Source organism: Sciurus carolinensis, chromosome 1 (genome assembly GCF_902686445.1).
Source record: "Sciurus carolinensis chromosome 1, mSciCar1.2, whole genome shotgun sequence".
Lineage (NCBI taxonomy): Eukaryota > Metazoa > Chordata > Mammalia > Rodentia > Sciuridae > Sciurus > Sciurus carolinensis.
Window position 1 is genome coordinate 196,814,598 of NC_062213.1, and position 19,700 is coordinate 196,834,297.

Consider the following 19,700-nt stretch of genomic DNA (forward strand, 5'->3'; position numbering starts at 1 on the left):
TCGAAGTCCATCTGCCTGTGACTCATCAACCGCACACGCACACTAGTCACGCACGGCCAGAACGAGTTAAAAAATTAAGAAAGGACGCAGCGGTTTTCTGTCTGAGAATTTCTCTCCATTTGAAAAATGTTAAATAGTATAGTTGACATGAAAGTGTACGTTTACGGGAAAAAACAGAGAGAAAGTGGGAGACACTCCTTGACTTTCCCTTTCCTCTTCCGCTGGCTGGAAAGAGGGGCGATGGGCCCCCAGAGACAGAGGCAGGACCACTGCGCCCCACAGGGAGGAAAGCCCACTGCCCGCAAAGCCAGCCTGAGGCAGGGAGCCGTCACCCAGTGAGTCTGGGGCCCGTTTGTCACAGCAGCCTCACCCCCAGAGTGTCGGAATCAGCTTGAAGCACCGTGCTATACGCGAAAGCAGCGGTAGAATCCTATCGTTTGACTTTATAACAACTACCTCTGGCAGTTTTCCCATTTATGGATGAGAAAATAGGCTCAGAGAGGCGAAGTAACTCCCCTGGGGTCACACAGCGGGTAGGTGGTAGGTGGGGATTTGAACCTGAGTCCCCCAACCATTCATTATCTTTCACTCGATAGGACAATGCACGGCTGACTGGGGCCACAGGCCAGGGCATCAGCTGGAACAGGAGGGCCACCGTCTTCGTCCACCTCTGGGTTCGCTGGTCACCAGTGTGGCTCGTATTTCTAAGACATGGGAGGAGATAACACGAAACCTCCTTCCTAGGCAGGGACTAGAGGCCCCGCGGGCTGCTTCCCAACAGGGCCATCCTCCTGCATGGGGCTCCCAGTCCACAGGGAACCCCCTCTCCTCCCAGGAAGAGACGGTGGGGACCTGGAGACCCTGGGGCTCTCAGGCCCGGTGAGTGGACGGAGCCAGGGACCTCTGGGACGCCCTGCGGCCAGCTGAGGCTGCACAGCTGAGGGCCGTCCGGGCTGTCAGAGCCGAATCCCGGGCTGGCTCAGCCCTCCGAGTAGGGTGGCCACGCTGGGCAGCCAGACGTGGACAGGCCCCAGGGTGCACCCAGGGAAGGGCTGCGCTGGGCCTGGGACTGAGCCCCGGGGCCCTGTGGGCAGGGGACGCCGCTTTCCCCCGTCCCTCGTCCCCCCACCTGGAAGACTGGGCTCACGTGGGCACTGCTGAGAGGGCGGCAGGGCATGCAGGAGACCCTGAGTGTCCTGGACAGAGAAGCCCCGGGAGACCCGGGGGACAGCCAGGGCAGTCGGCCGCGGTGGGCAGGAGGGCGGCTCGCGACGCAGCCTGAGGACTCTGGGCTCCCGCCACGTCCCTCCCCCAGTCTCCCGCCGTGGCCGTTCCTGGCCCGGGGTGGACAGCTGACCTGGGAGGAGGAGCCACGCTCGGCCTGGGGCGCCCGGGGCTTCCTGCCGCTTCTGGGAGGGGAAAGGGCGCGGAGGGACGTGGGTCTCAGGCCTCCGAGATGGGTCAGGGCCCGGCCGCTGGGGTCTCCCCTGCTGGGCCGGATCCCACCGTCTTGGTGTCCTTGCTACAACAAGGTGCCACCAACCGGGTCACTTAGGAAGCAAAGAGGCTCTGGTTCACGGCTGGAGGCCCGGAGGCCCGAGGTCAGGGGCGCGGAGGCCTCAGGCCTCCTGGCCTCCTTCCGGTCCCACCTCAGGGCTGGCTCCACTCCAGCCACGCGCCCTCTGGGCTTGGGGACAGGTAGGTGCCACCATCCCAGGCTACCCGGCGTGAAGCCAGGCCCCCGAGAGCGTACCAGGTGCCCGGAGCCTCTGAGAGACGGTCCCGGTCACACCCGTCCCCTCCCGCGTCCACCCGCCACCCTGCTTCTCGGCCTCTGCCTCGGCCCTGCCCCGGAGAGCAGTGCAGGGTCAGCCCCCCATTCACAGGGACGACCCAGGGGCACACAGTAGGGCTGAATCTGAGGCCGAGAGCCCCGGGGACCAGCGCCCCTCTGCTGGCCCAGGACTCCTTCCCGGCCTCCCGCCCCTCCAGCCAGCGGCCTCCGGCTGGGCCGAGCAGGGCTCTCCGGGCTCCTTCCTGACCCAGGCCCGCGTCGCCGGGCAGCTCGGCCGCTAATAAGATGAGAACATATCTCCCGGCCCAGCCTCGATTCCGAGCCCTGATTTACTGTCGCTTCTCAGCCGCTACGAAACGGATGTGCAGGCCGCCACCTTCATCTCCATCCGTCTCCCGCCTGCCAGGGAGTCCCTGCTAATTAATACCTTTCTGCCGGTCGCCGGCCAGCGCCCACGGCCTCAGGACTCCCGGGCTCCCTGCCACCCGCCGGCTCGCCCAGCCCAGCCCAGGTGGGCCAGGAGGAGAGGAGGGTCCCGCAGTGGACCAGCTCGCCGGCCACCAAGTCAGAAGCGAGTCAGAGTCCGAGAGCTCGGCTCCTCCCGAGCCGGCTGTGGGTGCACCCTGAGCCTCGGTCTCCTCATCGGCAACACGGAGAGAGCTCTGGCGGGGACCCCCATAGAGTCCAGAACAGGCCTCCGGCCCTACCGTCACCACGGGCACCTGGGAACGGCAGGCGGCAGAGCCCCAGGCACGGGCAGGACCCAGGAAGGACCATCAGGAGGACTTGGTGGCACTCGGGCACCCTGGCCGGGACTCAACGCTGGGGCTGAGCCTGACCCTCCTGCTCCTTTTCTTCTCCCTCCTCAGCTCTGGAGCGCCTCTTCTGAGAAGCTTCCTTGATTGGCCTCCATCCAGAGAAGCCGCCCAGCCCCAGGGCCCTCGCTCCCAGAGGCCAGCCTCACCTCCCCACAGCTGGGCCACGTCCAGAGCTGGCCGGCTCTCCACGGCTCGCTCCCGCCCCACCCAGCACCACCAGCCACGCGGCCACAGCGGGGACCACCGCAAAGCGCCCTGCCCCCAGACCAGCAGCCGCCGACCAGCAGTGACCAGTCTCCACACCTCCCACTGACGGTGGGCCACCTGGCACGACGGGCAGGGCCTCGCGTCGCTGGGCCACTGTCTCTGTTGCTGGAGGAGCCGAGGAGCCCCGGGGCCACCGGGGGCTGCGCCCTGATGAGGGGTCCACGTGCTCACCACCCCCGGCCCTCAGGCGGAAACCGAGGCCAGGGAGGTTGCCGGCCTCACCCACGATGAGATGACACTCCTGGAAGGTGACTCAGCCGCCCTCAGCCCAGGTGGGCTGCACCCGTCTCCCCTGCACCCCAAGATGGCGTCTTCCAGCCAGGGAAGGGGAGGGCGGCTTCCGCGCTGGACCAGCAGCTGAGGCAAGGCCACTCCTCCCTGAGGACACGGGGGACAGAACGGGACCAGCCAGGAGGGGACGCTGGCCGGGCCCTGGATTTGCACAGAGCCCACGGGGAGCTCAGAGGGAGCGAGGGTCAGCTGTAGTGCTGTGTGACTCGGGTCTCAGCGCTCAGCCTCTCTGAGCGGACCCCCTTCAGGGGCAGCCGCAGGACCCAGAGGGTTGGGGCGCGTGAACTTCGCCCTGCGGGTCCTCTGGCCTCGCTTGGCAGGCGGGGCCCACTCCGAGTGGGAGGGCGCAGGCCGGCCGGCAGCTGTGCGGCGGAGCCACCGTGGGCACTTTTAATAAAACATAACGAAGCGTGGCTCGTAAAATAGCTCCTTTAATTCAGGGCTCCCCCGAGGGTGGGACAGACCTGCCGCCAGCAGTGCGGAGGGGCGGAGAGGGCGTCCTGGGCCGGGGCCGCCCGAGAGCGGTCGGGATCCTCCCCAGCAGAGGCCTGGCCTCCAGCCCAGGGTGGGCCTCCTCCCAGTCCAGGAGGCAGAATTGAGAGGCCCCTCCTGCTGGGGACCTGGGACAACTCACTGGCCCCTGTGGGTCCATCTTCTCACATGCAGGGGAGGAGGGTGGACCCTAAACAGAAAGGCCCAGGCCCTCCGGCCCCGAAGGCGGAGACCTGCCCGCGCCCCAGCGGCTCCGTTCCCATCCTTCCGCGGCTGCCTCAACTCCGCCTGAGGTGGGCAGCAGGGCCTGGCGTGCGGCTCGGTGGCGGAGACCCGGCCCCCATCCACTCAACAGGCAGGCACAGCTCTGGGCTCGACCTGGGGAGAGGACCCACATCCTCACCCCCCAAGGGGGTCTGAGGCACCCCCATTTGAAACTGGGGTTCCAAGGCACACCGTTTGGAAACCGCAGGCCAGCACGCCGTGCCACCTTCCAGGCCCAGGCCCTGGCTCAGGACCCGGCTGGCGTCCTCCCTCACGCTGGGCCTCTCCTCACCCTCACAGACACCGCCTGGCCTCTCCACCCAGACTCCTCTGCAGTCAGAGGCGTTTCTCACCGTGCCTGCAGCCCAAGGCCGGCACACGGTGCAGCCACCAGGGCCTCCCTGACCGCCAGCCCCCTCGCCCCGTTCCCTGCGGCCCTGCTGCCTCCCACCCCTCTGGGCTCTCCAGTTCCACAGGCCAGGGGCAGCTCGGGGGCACCTGGATCCTCGACCCCTCCCTGCACATCCAGCACCCCACCTGGAACGAGGCAGGTGTCAATGAACACCTGTCTAGTGGATGGACGGACGGATGGACGGACACATGGAGCTCAGGACGCCTCTGGGGGCGGATGTGGCTCGTGGGAGGAGAGGCCGCCTTCGCCCAGCACCACACACAGAGCTGCCTCTGAGGCCATGGGCTCCTGGAGGCACAGCCTCGCTCTCAACCCCACCGCCCGCCAACTCCCCAGATGCCTACAGATGCCTAGCGCACCGGGACCTGTGCAGGGGCCAGGGCAGGAGGACCAGTTCCAACCGGTGTGGCAAACACAGGGGTGCACAGGAAGTATTTACTGCATGAATGGATGACGTGATTTCTCGGGTGAGAACTGGACCATGAAGAGGACAGAGTCGGCTTCCCCACGGGTGGACTGGGCTTTAGCAGGGAAAACAGCATGTGCAAAGGCCCTGGGGAATCTTGGAGCATAGAGGGGCAAGACTTCCGGTACAGGTTTGTGTGTCCCCACCAGGTCCCCTCAGCAGGCATCCGCCCTCCTCTTCTTCCCAGAACACTGGACAGTGCCGTCCCTCTGAGGCCCTGCTTTCTGGGGTTCCAGACTGGCTACAGATGTGCCCCTCGAGGGCCCTCACCCGGGACCACTGCCGTGAGCCGAGCCTCCCTGGGCACCTGCACACCTTCCGAGCTCAGACTCACTCGCCACACTAAACTTAACCACCGCACGCGCCTCTGCGTCTCCCTTCCGAGGGAAGGAGCGCTGTTTAAGCAAAGCCCTTTAAATTTTAAAGAGCTGGGCTGTGCGCTCTCTGCAGGAAGCTTTTAGCAGCGTGTGGGAAAGAAACAATAATAATAACGAGGTCAGAACAACAGAGCAGAGGGAGCCGCCGCCCACTGACTGCCGCGGCCGGGAGGGGCCAGGTCTGTGGCCCTCCACAGCAGCCCAGTCAAGCGGTCCCAGGGCCCAGAGCCCATGAGAGCCACATAGGGTCAGGCTGGGAGGTCACAAAAGGTCAGGCTGGAAGGGGTTGCTGGTGGAGAAGCAGGAGGGCAAAGGGCCCAGAACACAGGTCAAACGGCTTCAAAACTCAGCAGGGCCACTCACTAGCTGTGCCACCCTGAGAGAGTGGCTTAACCTCTCTGGGCTGCAGTGTTTTCTACAAAATGGGGATACTGGCCACATACACCTCCTGGGGGCTGAGCAGACATAAAGAGTGAGTTCACCCAGGCCTGGCTGTCACAGTGCCGGGCCCGGCCAGCCCGCTCTTGGGTCCACTCTCCAGGAGAGGACAGGGAGGCGAGGGGGCTCAGCCTGGACTTCAGGTCCCCAGATGCGGCCCCGGCTGCAGGGCGCCTTTCCAGGAGGGCCGCCGGGAGGCGAGCCTCCTCCGCTTCCTGTCTGCACGGAGGCCTTCGCGGGAGCGGCCTGCCTGGCGGTGCAGCAGGGTCCGTGCGGTGCGGTGCGGGGACCTGGGGCCCAGCCGGGAAGCCGCCGCTTGTGCTGTCAGGCACCTGGCGTCGCCCCTGCGACAGGCCCCTCCTTCAGCCGCCGGCAGGACCCGCAGCGCCCAGGCCCGACAGCCGCCCCCTCCGAGAAGCCCGCACGCCCTTCCCCCTGGCAAACTCCTATGCACCCCTCAAGACCCCGTCAGCCTGCCCCCTCCGGCACACCGCAGCAGCCCAGGAGGCCGTCACCCTCCTGCACCCCCAGGATGCGGCAGCTCTCGCTCTGCACATCACGACATGGCGCTGTGACTGACCTGCGGAAACGGCCAACACCTGGAGGACAGGCCCGGGCCTCCTTTACCCCGTCCCCAACCTGAGCGCAGGTGGGGCCCAGAGCAGGCGCTGCTGAATGACGGACGGGTCTGTCTCAAGGGGAGCATGGCTGCCAGAGGGTCCCTTGTCACCGCCAGGGCCGCTCTTTACCCAGCGTCCCACCCGCCAGACGCTTCGTCTCAAAGGCCAGAATTCCAGGTGGACAGGCTGGGCCTGAAGGTAATGCTGCGCGCCCCACGTCACGGTGCCCATCGTCCACGCTGGTCCCCAGCACGGCCCCAAGGCCCCGAGGAGTGAGAGAGTGACGGCTGCTCAGAGGGGCCACAGGAAGCAGGCCGGCCGCGGCTCCCAGCCCGTCCCCACCTCACCCGTGTTTCACGAGGGGCTCTGGGTGGGGGGGAAGCTTCTTACAAGCCAGGGGCGCGGTCACTTTAATAGGACCTGAGATAAAACAGCACGGCAAACCCCACTTGTCCCCGGGAATCCCTGACCCCCAGGGAGCACGCGCCCTCCTCGGGTCACGGCCACAGGGCCGCCTGGAGGCAGGGCCAACGGCAGGGCGGGTGGCGTGGCAGATGGCACGCTGGGAGGGGCGGGCACTCTGCCTCCCCAGAGCACTCCAGAGAATGAGCCGGGGAAGAAACGGCCACTGGTATTTGTCACGGCGATTTCTGCAGAGCAGCGACTCATGAATTTCAACTGGCAAAATTAGTCCTCATCAAAGTCAATTTGAACCATCAGGTAGATGGAAAAGGGGGACCAGACAAGGGAAAATGGAGGGTCAAGAGGAGAGCCGCCTCCGTCAGCTCAGACGCCGGGAGCCCGGGGAGCTGTTGGGGGACATTTTCCCGAGGAGTGTTTACGGCCACTTAGAAGCCCGCTACTCCTCAGACTCCAGCTGCTCCCCACCGAGAAGCCTGCTCCCCGAGTGGTGATGGATGAAGAGCCGGCGGTCCAAAGTGCTCTCTGCTCACCGGGCTCCTCCCTCCTCCCCACCAGCAAGCGGGGAGAAGCCTCTCCTGGGAGCAGCTGGAGGCTGGAGAGCACCTGCTTTTCCACACGGGAGGAGGGAGCCCGAGTCCACTGGAGACGGATGTGGATCCGGCTGTCCGTGGGAAGAGCCAGTGGGGACGGGCCAGATGACCTAAATGGATCTGAGGAGAAAGAACATCTCCGTGGGAAATAGGGTGGAAAATAGGCTCGTGAGGGAGGCGTCCGTGTGCCCTGGGGTGCAGCCATCCATCAGCCAGCGGGGCCAGGGAGAGGCGGGAGCAGAAGGCCACCAAGGTCACTACCAGCAGCGCAGGGTGCCGGCGCGTCCCCCGTGCAGACCACAGCGTCCCCAACGATGCCCTTTGGGGTTCACGCTCCCCAAGGGAGCCGGTTCCACCCTTCCTGAAGCCCCAGACTCAGAAGCACCCAGGAAAAACGTGGCCCAGCACCCGGGACTGGCCTCAGCCCGAGGGGCCCTATGGATCTCGGGGCCGCCGTCCCGGCACCAGGACTCCCAGCTCACCAAGGCCACAGCGGCTCTGGCGGGCACAGAGCACAGCCCCCCTTACAAACGGGGAAGCCGGGGCTTCACGGACGGCGACGGGTTCCCGCAGCTGGACCAGGGCTGCCCCAGTTTGCGGTCCCCGGGCTCCCCGCGATGTGCTGTCTGTCAATCTGGATGGACCCCAGTGGGGTTTGGTCAATGGGTGGCACCAGCGAGTGACGCATGCAGCTGGGGTGCTTTCTCCTCCAGCTCCCTCCAGGGTCCCCGGGAGTGGACCCGGAGTCCCTGCTGAGGCCACCATGCTGTCGCAGGCCCTCCCTCCGCGACTCCACCAGGCCACAGGCTCCCTGCTCCCGCGAGCCCAGGCCCGTGGCGAGCCTGGCCTCTCTGCTGGAGGCTGACCCGGGGAGGGTACTAACTGGTCCCGAGGTCGCAGAACATTCCCAAGCTGCTCCCGGCCTGCCTCGGAAGCCCCTCTGCCCAGCTGTGCCCAAGGCTCACGCCCGCCACCTTCACAGACCAGCTGGATGGTAGGGCCACCTGCTCGGCTTGGTACTTAACGGTTTTTTCTCTAACTTGACTCATTATTTACTTAAATAAAGCTGTTTTTTAAAGAAAAAAGAGAGAATTTAAATCACAGCCCCAAATGGCTAACCAACATCGCTTGTCTTAAACAGAGGGCGACTGGAAGGATAATTACGCCCAAAACAGAACAGTTGCAGGAAAGAGCCTCCTCCTCCCACGTGGGCGAGGCCGGCCGCCTGGACCCAGGGTCTCTCCGTTGGAAAGGGGGCTAAAGGCCTAGTAGCCGCAGCCCGAGCCTGTCCCCTGCCACCAGGACCATCTAAAAGAGAAACTCAAGACTCCCTCTGGGTGATGCCCTGGGCTAGCCCGCGGCTGGAGGAAGTGCCCGAGACCCCATTACCTGTGGAACTTTGCGCAGAGGTGGACATGTCCCAGCTGCCCATCCCATGGGGCAGCACGGCCACAGGTGGCTCTGGAGCCCTTGGGCAGTGTCTAGTGTGACCGAGGAACTAGATTTTATTGAACTCCATTAGCCCGGAGCGGAGAGACTTTACCGAGTTTTAATGTAAACGTCAATAGTCACACGCGGCCACCGACGGAGCAGCTGCAGCCCTAGACAGGACGCCCCTGGAGGACACGGCCCGCCCAGCCACTCGCCTCTGCGTTTCTGGAAGCCGGCAGGACTGGCCCCAGGAAGCGCCCAGGAGATACTTGTGGCACAAAGTGAGAAAGAGGAGAGGCAGCGGCAGGCAGGGCGTCCCTCCCAGGACGGGAAGCCCCGGAGCCAGGGCCTCTGCTCCCGGCCTCTCCGCGCCCCTGGCGGCGCCAGGCCTTCCCTCTCGGCTGAGCTCCGACCCACTTTCCTGCTGCAGAAGGGAACAAAGAGGCCTTTGTGAGTGGCCTCCGCTGCGGCCCCAGCGCCTCCTTCCGCCCTGCCGGACTTCAGGTGCCTGCTGACAATGGGAGGCTGGTCACCTCTTCCCTGGGGCCAGACACCTGGCCTCGGGCTATTGTGGGGCCTGAATTCCCACATGACAAAACCGCCTGGCGGGTGAGGCGCTGTGGACGCTGCCGCTGCCCCTCTCGCCCAGCTGGCCTCCCCCCAGGTGCCAGGGCGGCTCTGATGGACGCCTCCCTCCCTCCGGGGCTCTCGGGGGAGGGAGGAAGAGGCGGCGCTGGAGAGAGGCCAGCACCCACGACCGCTGGCCAACGACCGAGGGGCCCCCAGTGTCTGCAGGCAGAGGAACCAGAGGGCAAAGGGGCAGCGGGCAGAGGAACCAGCTCCTGGCGCCTGGAGACCCCCGGCTGCTCCTGCGACTGACCAGGCGGGAGGCGCCCCCACCCTGCCCCAGAGACCCAGCACTCCCTCTGCAGGCTCTGAAGAGACTGTCCCCCTGGCAGGGCCCGGGAGAGGACGCCAGGGCTCCGGGAGACCTGCCCCCACATCCTCCTCTGTGCTGCGCGCACAAGGGAGAACTTTCCCTCTCGGATCTCAGTGTTTGCGGCTGTGAAATGGGGCGGAAGGGGACGCAGCCCAGAGGCCAGCAGGGGCCTGACTGGCACGGGGAGGAGGGCGAGGTGATTTCCGGCTCCTTCCGCCTCCGACCCCGGGAGGCCAAAGCTGTGGGTTCTGAAGGCTCTTCGGCGCCCTCAGTGGGGATCCGCTCTGTGTCCCTCCGTAAAACGTGGCAGGGAGGAGCCACCACGTGGTGCTGCAAGCACCTGCTATGTGCTGGCGCGGGCGAGGGGACCACGGTCATCCGAGGAGCCTCCCGCAGGCCACCGTGAGGAGCCAGCGTGCCGATGGAGACACCGAGGCTGAAAGCGACGGGAGGGTCGAGTTTACCCCTGGGGCGGCAGTGCCCGGGGCCCAGCCTGCAGGGACCCCAGCGCCCACGCCTGAGTTCCCGCTCAGCAAGACCAGCGCACACGCACTGGCCGGGCACCCGTGCCAGCCCTGCAGAGCGCTGGGCTCCCCTCTTGCCAGGTCTGCACGCAGGGCACAGTGGGCGTCTCCAAAGACGGCACTTCCTCCTCAGGAGGTGCCAAAGCAATTCCAGCTTCACGTGGCCCAGAAGAGCCAACCTGGCCTTCCCGTCCGGGCACGGCCCCTAGCCCTGCAGCGGCCACCCAGGCCACTGCTGAGGTCCAGCTCCGGCCCTGGCAGGAGGGCAGCATCCCTCCGCCACCACCTCCAGCCTCCCCACCCTGGACGGCACCTCGTCCCTCCGGGCGCCCTGCCCGCGGCCCGGGTCACTGTCACGAGCATTTCAAGCCCTCCAGGCCCTCCTGGACCTCCCCTGCCACCCCGAGGTCCTCCAGTTGGCAGGGAGCTTCCACTGTTCCCAAATGGCCGTGTGGGGCGGCTGGCGGCCAGCAGTCCTGGGGAGGGCTGAGTGGTCAGCTCTGGGCAGAGGGAGACACCGAGTCCACTCAGTGCTCGGAGTGTCTCTGCGGCCAGCTGACCCCTCCGGGCTCAGGAGGAAGAGGCCATTCCAGCCCGGGCTGTAGGACACCTTCCTCCACAGCGCCTCCCTCTTTAGAGGACGAGGAAGCAGAGATGCGGGCAGCGCGGACTTTCCCAGGAACACGGAGCCCGAGGGTGGAGGACCCTCAGGCCCTGGGGTCTCACCTGCAGGCTGCCCTGTTCCCAGGGCTGCTGGGCCGACAGGATCGCCCTGGTGGCAGAGGCGGGTCCTAAGCCAGCAGCAGGAGGATTTCAGAGTCGGGAAGAGATGGGCAGACCCAGCGGGGCCCTCGGAAGGGTGACTTGAGGCCAGTCCTGCTGGGTCTCTAAGTCTCAGGCCTCATCTGCAAACTGAAGGGTCTTGTCTCCCAAAGGGCAGTGCCCACGAGAGATTCAAGGAGTTAACTGCCCAGCCGATGCTCCTCCCACCCTCCCTGCCCCCCACAGCCCCGCCAGTGAGGGCCAGCCCCTCCCAAGGAGAGGCCAGAGGGAACAGGAAGCCTGGCTTCCCACCACCGTGGGTGCAGCCCCCAAGGACAGCGGGAGTGCACATCCCTTCTGGATGTGCAGAAGGGACAGAGGGACAGAGCTGGACCAGAGCATGCCTGCCCAGCGTCCCGGCAGAACTTCAGCTCAAGGGAGACGTCATTCATTCATTCAACAAACATGGGAGACCGTTCTCAGTCAGGCCCCCGCCAGGGCTGGGGAGCAGGACCCGCCCTCAAGAGCCCGGAGCGGGGTTTAACAGACCATTGCCCCCCGTGTCCCTGCCAGCCCTCTTAGGGGACCTGAGTCAGCGGGTTTGGGGTGGGGAGGAGAAAGTAGGCAGCAGAGGCTGGGAGGGAGGCCAGAAGGGAGGCCGGGAGGGAGGCAGGAGCAGGCTGACTGGGGGCAGATGTGCGCCCTCAGAGCCAAGGGAGGGCGGAAGCGGGAGGCGGTGGAGCCAAGTCTGTGGGGCTCCGCTCGCCAAGCCATGTGACCAGGGCACAGGGGTGTCCTCGCTGGAGACTGGGGATACAGTGCCTGCCTGGCTGGTAGGGGAGGACGGAGGCAGAGCCGTGGGCACGGCAGCCACCACAGCCCCGCCGGTCAGCCCGTGAGCTCCCGTGGAGCCGGCCCGTCTCCTTCCAGTCCCCAGTGTGCTGGCCGGGGAGCAAGGCAGGTGAGCCCAAGGGCACTAAACCCAGGTTGGCATGCAGCCACCGCCCACAGCCAGCGGCTCATCCTCCGAGCCTCAGTTTCTCTCACCCAATCAATGGGCAGAACAGCTGTCTTCATGTCTGATGCGAGGTCTAAGTGGGACGGTGGCTGCAGAAGTAAGAGGTGGACCCTCAAGTGCTACTGGTGGCAGAGAATTAGGAGCCCCTGCCCCCCACCTTGATTACCTAGCAGTTTTCAGGAGAGAACGTAGTTCCAGGACCAGGGCTTTGCTGCCAGGAAGTTCTCTTGGGAATCCAGCCTAAATTCCACATGCTGTAAGTCTTAAATAAAAAGCTTCGCTCTCCACTCGCTTCTGAACCGGGAGGACAAATGTAGTTGGTTTACCCACATCACTGGAATCGCACACCCACTAGGTGCTCCCACTGTGAGAAGAGATAGATGGCGTCCCTGCCTCAGTGCAGCAGGGGCAGGCGGGAAGGGTGTCGGGGTTCACAGCAAGACTGGCGACGCCCCACATTTCACTAGGGGGAACCGCCTGGGTCTCAGACTCTAGTGGATGGGCCCCGGGCCTCTGGGGAAGGGCAGAGGACAGGCGGTGGGCTCGGTCACCTCCAGCCATCCTCCCTCCGGTTGTCACCAAGAGGGGGCTCACCCAGTCGTCACACCCAGCGAGGGAGCAAGCGAAGTGCTTTCCATGCGAGCAGCTGAATTGACTCTGACAACTCGAGCCAGAAAAAGCCATTGATGGGAACACCAGGAGGAGGCTGGTGGCAGGGACCCAAGGACCTGCCGGCTCGAGCTGGAGGCTCCCTGGCATGGCCGCCTCACGCCAGCAACAGGCCCCGAGCCGGGGACCGGCTGAGAGCGCTCCGCCCAATGACCAGCTCCGTCTCAGGACCCACCCTCAAGGGCCCCGGGAAGTGAGCAGAGCAGTCTCCAGGGGACCCCACGCCAAGGGCTGACCAGGGGCCCCCGGGCTTCAGGAAGGAGGAGCAGGTGGCCAGCTCCCTGCCCCAGCCCCCTGCCCCCTGCTCCACCACAGGATGTCCTCGGCCCCTTCTGTGGACCGGGCCTTGGTGAACACAGGCCCCTGGGCTCTGGACCTACTCCAGGTGTAAAGTGGGGGCTCCCTGCCCTGCTCCCTCCCGGGAACTTCATCCTGAAGACAGACACCTCCCGGGAGGCGATGGCAAGTGTTTCCCGTCCCTGGTCCCCGACGCTGGCAGTCTCCAGGGAAGGCTCGGCCTCCTCCGCACAGGGCGGGGGCTGCCATCCCACCCCCCCTCTGCGAATTGCTTCAGACCCGGTTTGAAACTCCCAGCTCCTCTGCTGCCCAAAATCCCTGAACCTTGCTCATTCTTTACAAGAGGAGGAGAGGAAAGGAGGTAGGGTGGACGGAAGGGAGCGTCTCTCGATTTCAGGACACGCCGGTCTCTCCTGCTCCGAGACGGGTCCTGCTCACCGGCCACCTCTTTCAGATGGGCCCTGCCCAAGCAGACACCCATTCATTCTCTTGAATGACAGCGTCTCCCAGGGACACTCCCTCTCCCATCTGTGAACATGACAATACCAAACAATTCTGTCTCACCTTGGGTTTGGTTACCGTGAACCATTCAGACGGGGATCGGACACCGGCCACCATCATGGGGCCCAGAAAGTGACTGAGGCCTATGCTCAACAGGAGACGGCAAAGCAGGCAGGGAAGGAGCCCAGGCTGGGGAGCTAGGCAGTCCTGGGTTTGAATCGCTGTTCACCACTGGCTGAACTTGGACAGGTCTCTTCACCTCTCTGAACCTCGGTTTTCTCCTCTACAAACTAGGGTTCATTTCACCTCTCAGAGTACTTGAAAGGACTAAAAACAAGAATGATGTGCCTCAGGCATGATGCCTAGCTCCCTTAGGGCCTGAGGTACCCTTCCTGCCTCCAAGAGATGAATCAATTTCCCACTGAGCTGTCACGCCGTGAGTGCCCCCACCAAGGTCAGGGTCGCGTTACGATGCATAGCATGGTGGCTGGCACACAGGCCACAATCAGCATCTGCTGGGCACATGAATAAGTGAATTCGAGTGGCAGAGGGGGCGAGGTGGTCAGCCAGGCTGCTGACTCCCAGGATGCATATCCACTGGGTCCCAGGACACCCAGCTAACAATGTGGTGGCCTCCTCTTGGCTGGCCTCGGCTGTTGAAGTCAGAGGCTGCTGCCAACCAGAGATCTGAGCAATCAAACTCCGCTCTGGCCCTCCCTGCCCCCCAGCTCTGCCCAGCTTGCCAGACTGTGTAAGGTTCAAGTGTGTGCGTGGTCCACGCTCAGAAAACACCAGAGCAGCCAGGTCGACCTGAGACCTCATTTAGATGGCCTCTGTCCACTTCTGCCCACACACCCTGCCCAAAGACCTCTCTGCAGCCAAAGAGAGAGAACACTGGAAAGAAAGAGGGAGCCTGGGGCAAGACCAGGAGGGAGCCAAGAGCAGCCTGTGTTCCTGTCATTACCACATCTGAAGTCTCGCTTTCCTAATCTGTGAAAAGAGGACCTCAGATCGGCCCCCACGAGCAGGACCAGGACCACGGAGCGTGCCAGAACCCCCGACAAGCTGCTGCTGATCGGTATAATCGGGGCGACGGAAAAAAGAAAAACACCAAACAGCTCTGTGCTAGGAGGCCAGCCGGGAGATTGTTAACGCCACGCGGGTGGAAGGCCGGCTGGATGTGGGTCTCACGGCCCCACGACCCGGCAGCACTCCCTCCCAGCCTACCGGCGGGCTCAGGCATTGGATTTTAGGGGCGGGGGTGAGAACCAGCTCCCTCTGAAAGGGTTCTCCTGCTTGCAAACGACGCTGCCAAACACTTAAGTGAGAGGCTCCGAGGTCGCTCCACTTCTAACGTTCTCCGCATTTCAAATGCAAAAAATTATGTTAGTTCAACCTCTTAGGAAAAACTCCTGTCTGCCTGGTGGTCCGGGTGGGGTTTTGGGAAGGGGCTGGCCATGTGGGGGCAGGGTCAGGCCGCCTGCTCTGGACCGGGGTCCCCTAGCTGGGACTAGAGAAGTCCTGCATGCCAGAGTCCCCTCGGAGCGGGGAGGGGAAGGTGTGGAGAGAAGATAAAACACAAAGTCGTCACACCTGCCAGCCCTGCCCCCGCAGTCTCCGCTGCAGCAGCTCCCTCCGCCCTGCCAGCCACCCTGCCAGCCCACCCACCTGCTGACACCAAGCTGCCTGGAGAGCTGGCGCAGCCGCCACACCCCAACCCAGGGACCCGGACTGGGACCTTGGGGGAGCCCTAAGTGAGCCAGCCCACCCACACTGTCAACGGAGAATGTCCCACAGGGTGAAAGGGCCAAGTCCAAGTACCAGTCCTACGCCCCCACCGGCCCCATCGCTCTGGAGTCACTGCACAGGGACAAGTGCAGGACTTCCTAGAAGTGGCCCGGCATGGTTCACCCGGGAAAGAGGAGTGGATAGCACCCCACGGCTCTCCTGGAGACCGGAGGAAGGAGGGATTCGCCTCTGGAGAGCCCGGCCTGGGGAGGGGGGAGCCCAGCACGAGAACTTCAGCCCCCCAGTACTGCGAGTCAGGGGGGCGGGTTCCTTCCTCTGCTAAGGCCCCCTCCGAGTCACCTCTCAGGGCCAGGCAGTGAAGGGCGCCCTGGCCTGACCCGCCCCCAGCGGTGACCGCCATCGCCCCTCACTGGGCCAGCACGTTTCTGGATGGCGGACCTGGAGTCTACGCGGCGCCCCTCCAAGGCCACTCCAGGCAGGTGGCCCTCAAACCTCACAGCCAGGTGCACGCTTGCGGCCACTTGCAGGAAGGGCGCCCTCCTCCGGCACAGCCCGCCTCTTGCATCTCACGCGGACCCTCTCGCCCCCGCGCCCGGCAGCGCCCGCAGACTGGAAGGGGGAAGGGGGACCCACCCTCGCCCCCGCGTCTCCTCTGCGGAGAAGAGCGGGTGCCGGCTGGGAGCTCCCCCAGCGCCCCGGCTCGGAAAGTTTCTGCTCGCGGTCGGGCTCCGCGCTCTCCGCCCTGCGCGCTGGCTCCCCGGCCCGACGCGCCTCCCCGCGCCGAACCCCCGCCTCCCGCAGCCTGCAGAGGCCAGCGAGCGAGCGAGCGGAGGCGCCGGGACGGCGGTCGGCTCTCCGCAGCCCGGCGGCCGGGAGGACACGGCTGGGGTCCCCGGGAGAGCGCGCAGGGTGCGGTTCTGACGGAGCCGGGGTTCCCACCCAGCTCCTCTCATCGGCCGCCGCCCCCACCCCTGCAGCGTCTTTCTGCCGCGCACTCAGGGGCGCAGGGAAGGGGTGCTCCCCTCGGGTCCCCAGCCCCCAACCCCCGCTCCCTGCAATGTCCAGGTGAGGGCTCCAGTGCGTCTCAACAAAGCCCAGGGCCCTTTCCTGAGCGCTGGAACCCGGACCCTCCCCCCACGAAATCCTTCCCTCCAGAGGCATCCGAAGGGGGGAGCCCTCGCCCCAAAGTTAGGGGGAGGTTTTGATCCTCTTTACAAAGTATCTCGCTCCAAGGGTAGGGGACGAAGTGCAAGGCGTGTTCCTTCTGGGTTACACCAGCCCCTCCCCCTCTCTGCCAACAGGACCACATTCCGGGCTCCAATTCCGCAGCTTCCCCATCCGCAGAAACAGCACTCCCCAAAGACCAAGGGGTGCAGGGGCGGGGTTATGTGGGGGTACCCCTTCCTGGCAGGCACTTTCAGAGACTAGCTAGGCACTTCCCGGTGGGACAAGTAATATGGCAGAGGACAGAGCTGACCCTCCACCTCCAACACCCAGCTGGGATGGAGGCCAGGCCCTACTGGTCACCGTGGCTACTTTTTGACGCTACTGCACGCCCCACCTCCTCAGCAGAGTCCTGCCCTGACTTGGCAGGGAGGATTCTGGGCAGGGTTGCCACTTGGCTTAAGAGGGAAACCCAGGACAGGACCTTCCAGGACCTGGACCCTCTAAAATTGGCATCCACAGCTCTTGGCTGGTCCCACCTCCCTCCTCTGGGGCTCAGAACCCTGGCATCTGCTCTCTGTTCATTGCTCCAAAGGTGCCAGGTTGCCAGGTTCAGCTCTGCCACCATTTAAGACCCACCAGGCGGCGCTGAGCCAGAGGCAGCCCGAAGCCTGCACCCTGGAGCTGGGGAACCACAGCTAGCTGGCTGGCCCTTTCAACCCACGGAGCTTCAGCCTCCTTCCAGTAGACTCAGCCTAGCCTGGGACCAAGTCCACCAGTGGGACGAGCGCGCGCACACACACACACACACACAGCTGCTCACCCCTTCTCAGCCAGAGAGCATCCATGCACACAGGAACCCCATGCTCTGTGGCACAGCACACTCCAAGCAGTACGACCCTCATGCACCTGCACCTCCACACATCCCAGATGGGCACACTCATGCCCAAGTCCACATCCCTGCCTCCTGTGCACACAAACACAGTCATCCACTGCCACACACCCCTAAAGAGACCGGCACACTGGGGACACGTGTGAAACGCCACACCTCACAGCACCATGCTTTCACACGCTCACAGGCGATGTCACGAGTGCACACACTTCACACCCTCAAGAAGCTGGCACACGCTCACACTCCAAACCCTCTCACACTCTGGCTTGCACCTTCCTCATGTAACTGATCCACACACTCCAACACCCGGCTCACACCATCACACACACGCATCTCTACATACCCCTGCACCCTCTCCGCACACGGCTCCTTCCCGGACACCCTAACAAATGGACACGACAAAGACATACGCGCACATACACACACACACACACACACACACACACACACACAGGCGCGCGCTGGCACGGACCCACCAGCGCTCACTCCAAAAGGGACATCCTCGCCCTCGCCAAACCCACCAGCTCCGCAAACCCGCACGCCAGAAAGATGCTCCGACCCCCAGCCTCTCCGAGTGGCCCGGGCCCGCGCCCTTCCCCGGCGGGGTCCCCGCGCGCGTTCCCCGCCGGGCTCCCGCCGGGCGCCCGCGCACTCACCGCGCGCCAGGTCCAGGATCGCGGCGAGCAGCAGGCAGACGCCGCCGCGGAGACTCGGGGCGGCTCGCATGGTGCCCGGGAGCTGGCGGCGGTGGCTGGGCGGCGGCGGCGGTGGGTCCCTTCGCCATGGGCTCAGGCGCGCTCCTGCTTCCAGCCGCCGGCCGAGGCGGTGGCGGGCAGCGCGGGGCGCCGCGGGGGCGCCCCCATGCCGCCGCGGCCGGGCCGCCGGGCGCCGGGCTCCACTCGGCTCGGGCTCTGCGGGGCGCCGCGACCCTCGCGCCGGCGGCGTCCTCGGGGCGCGCGGAGGCTGCGGGTCCTCGCCGCGCACGGCGCCCACCGCGGCCCGGAGTCCGATCGGCGGCGGCAGCGCCGGAGTTTGCAGCGGAATCGCGCCCGCCCTGCCTGCGCCCGCCTCTCCCGGCCGCGCAGCGCCCCCTCCCCGCGCCCTCCTCCGTCCCTCCCCCTCTCCCCGCCCCCCGCCCCCGCCCTCCCCACGCCGCGCTCTCCGCTGTATTATACAGACTTTTCTTTAATCCTTTCTGGGCTGTTCGGCTCTCGTCCGCTAAGCCGATTTATTGCAGGGAGAAGAAGCGGCGCTCCCCCTCCTCTCCCCTCCCCCCGCCCCAAATTCTCCCTCCCGCGCACGCACACATCACCACCTGCTTCTGCCGGGAGCTCCGTGACCCTCCCCCGGTGACCCGGCACCCGCCCCCCAGAAGCCACGCTTCACCTGATGCCCCTCCACCCGGCCCTGGCCCCGGGACACCCCCATCCCACCCCCAGCCTAAGGAAAGAAGGAAGCCTACCTCGTGGGAGTGACGCCATCCGCGGAGCAGAGCAGGAAGGGTGTGGCTCCAGGGTCCTGATCTTGCCACCTACCAGTGCCCTGATGGGAAGGATCAAGGGGCTTTCCTCTGTGACTGTCCCATCCCCCAGGGTCCCAGGCAAAGGAGCAACATCCTTCATTTCCTTTTCCCACAGGAATAGCCATTTCTTGGGTCCAGCCAGGAATGAGTAAGGAACTGGCTGTTCCCTCCCGGCACCTTTGTGTCAGGCCGGACACCTCTTTGCCAGGCCTGAGCAGCACAGGTCGGGGACTTGTGCCTGATCTTTACTCCCGGAAACGCCCACCCACAGGTAGACGGCCCCACCACAAGCCTGGCCTGAGGGGCCCTGGGCGACCAGAGAAGCACCCCATCTGTCCCTGGGCAGCCAGGGACCATGAGCTGGGGAAGCTCAGAGCCTGGATCTCAACATGGGGGGACCTGAGCCAGACTGGCAAGATCCTGGAACCGGGCTTAGAACCCAGGGCTCTGACTCCTGGTCCCAGGGCTCTTTCTGTGGCTTGCTATGGCTGGGTCTCGGCCTCTTTAAGGTGGCAGGCTTTGCATCAGGGTGTTGCTGTTGACCCAGGTGGGCAGTGGGCACATAGCCAATCCCCCCCAGCAGCCCTTGGGGAGCAGGGGCAGGGGGTGCTGTGGGGGGCTGCTGGGCAGCCTTGCAGGAACATGCCCCTGGGCAGCGAGCTGCTCCCTGCCTCGCCCTCCCCAGCCTCTCCCTTGGCCTCCCAAGGCAGCCTGGTTTGCGGCTCATGCACTCGCCCGCCCTGGGGGAAGCACGATTTGCATTTATGAAGATCTGAAAGCATACGTTCACCTGACAGGCTTTAGAATGATCCTCTCAGTAAAATAATAATAATGATCATAATAAACCCTTATAAATAGGTGTTTGATTACAGTTTGTCCCTACGTGGGTATTTTTTTTTTTTTTTTTTTTTTTGAATCAAACTAATTGGTTCCCAGCCTGATTGGGCTGGATGTGGCTTGTACACTGGAGTCGTGGGC

General features: G+C 64.7%; 1 protein-coding gene across 3 annotated transcripts in view; it reads right to left on the reverse strand.

Annotated features, from left to right (window-relative positions):
- The window catches only part of Igsf21 (immunoglobin superfamily member 21), a 215,993-nt gene extending 197,110 nt beyond the window's left edge, over positions 1 to 18,883 (reverse strand). Inside the window, exon 1 of one of the 3 annotated variants that reach the window (XM_047561331.1) lies at positions 18,663 to 18,883. In XM_047561331.1, the coding sequence (XP_047417287.1) occupies positions 18,663 to 18,822 (160 nt within the window). In that variant the 5' untranslated portion in view covers positions 18,823 to 18,883. Of the gene's footprint in view, positions 1 to 8,642; positions 8,686 to 17,856; positions 18,258 to 18,662 lie in introns of those variants that run through there. The other 2 variants (XM_047561341.1, XM_047561351.1) reach the window with 2 other exon arrangements.
- Between the last annotated feature and the right edge of the window lie 817 nt (positions 18,884 to 19,700).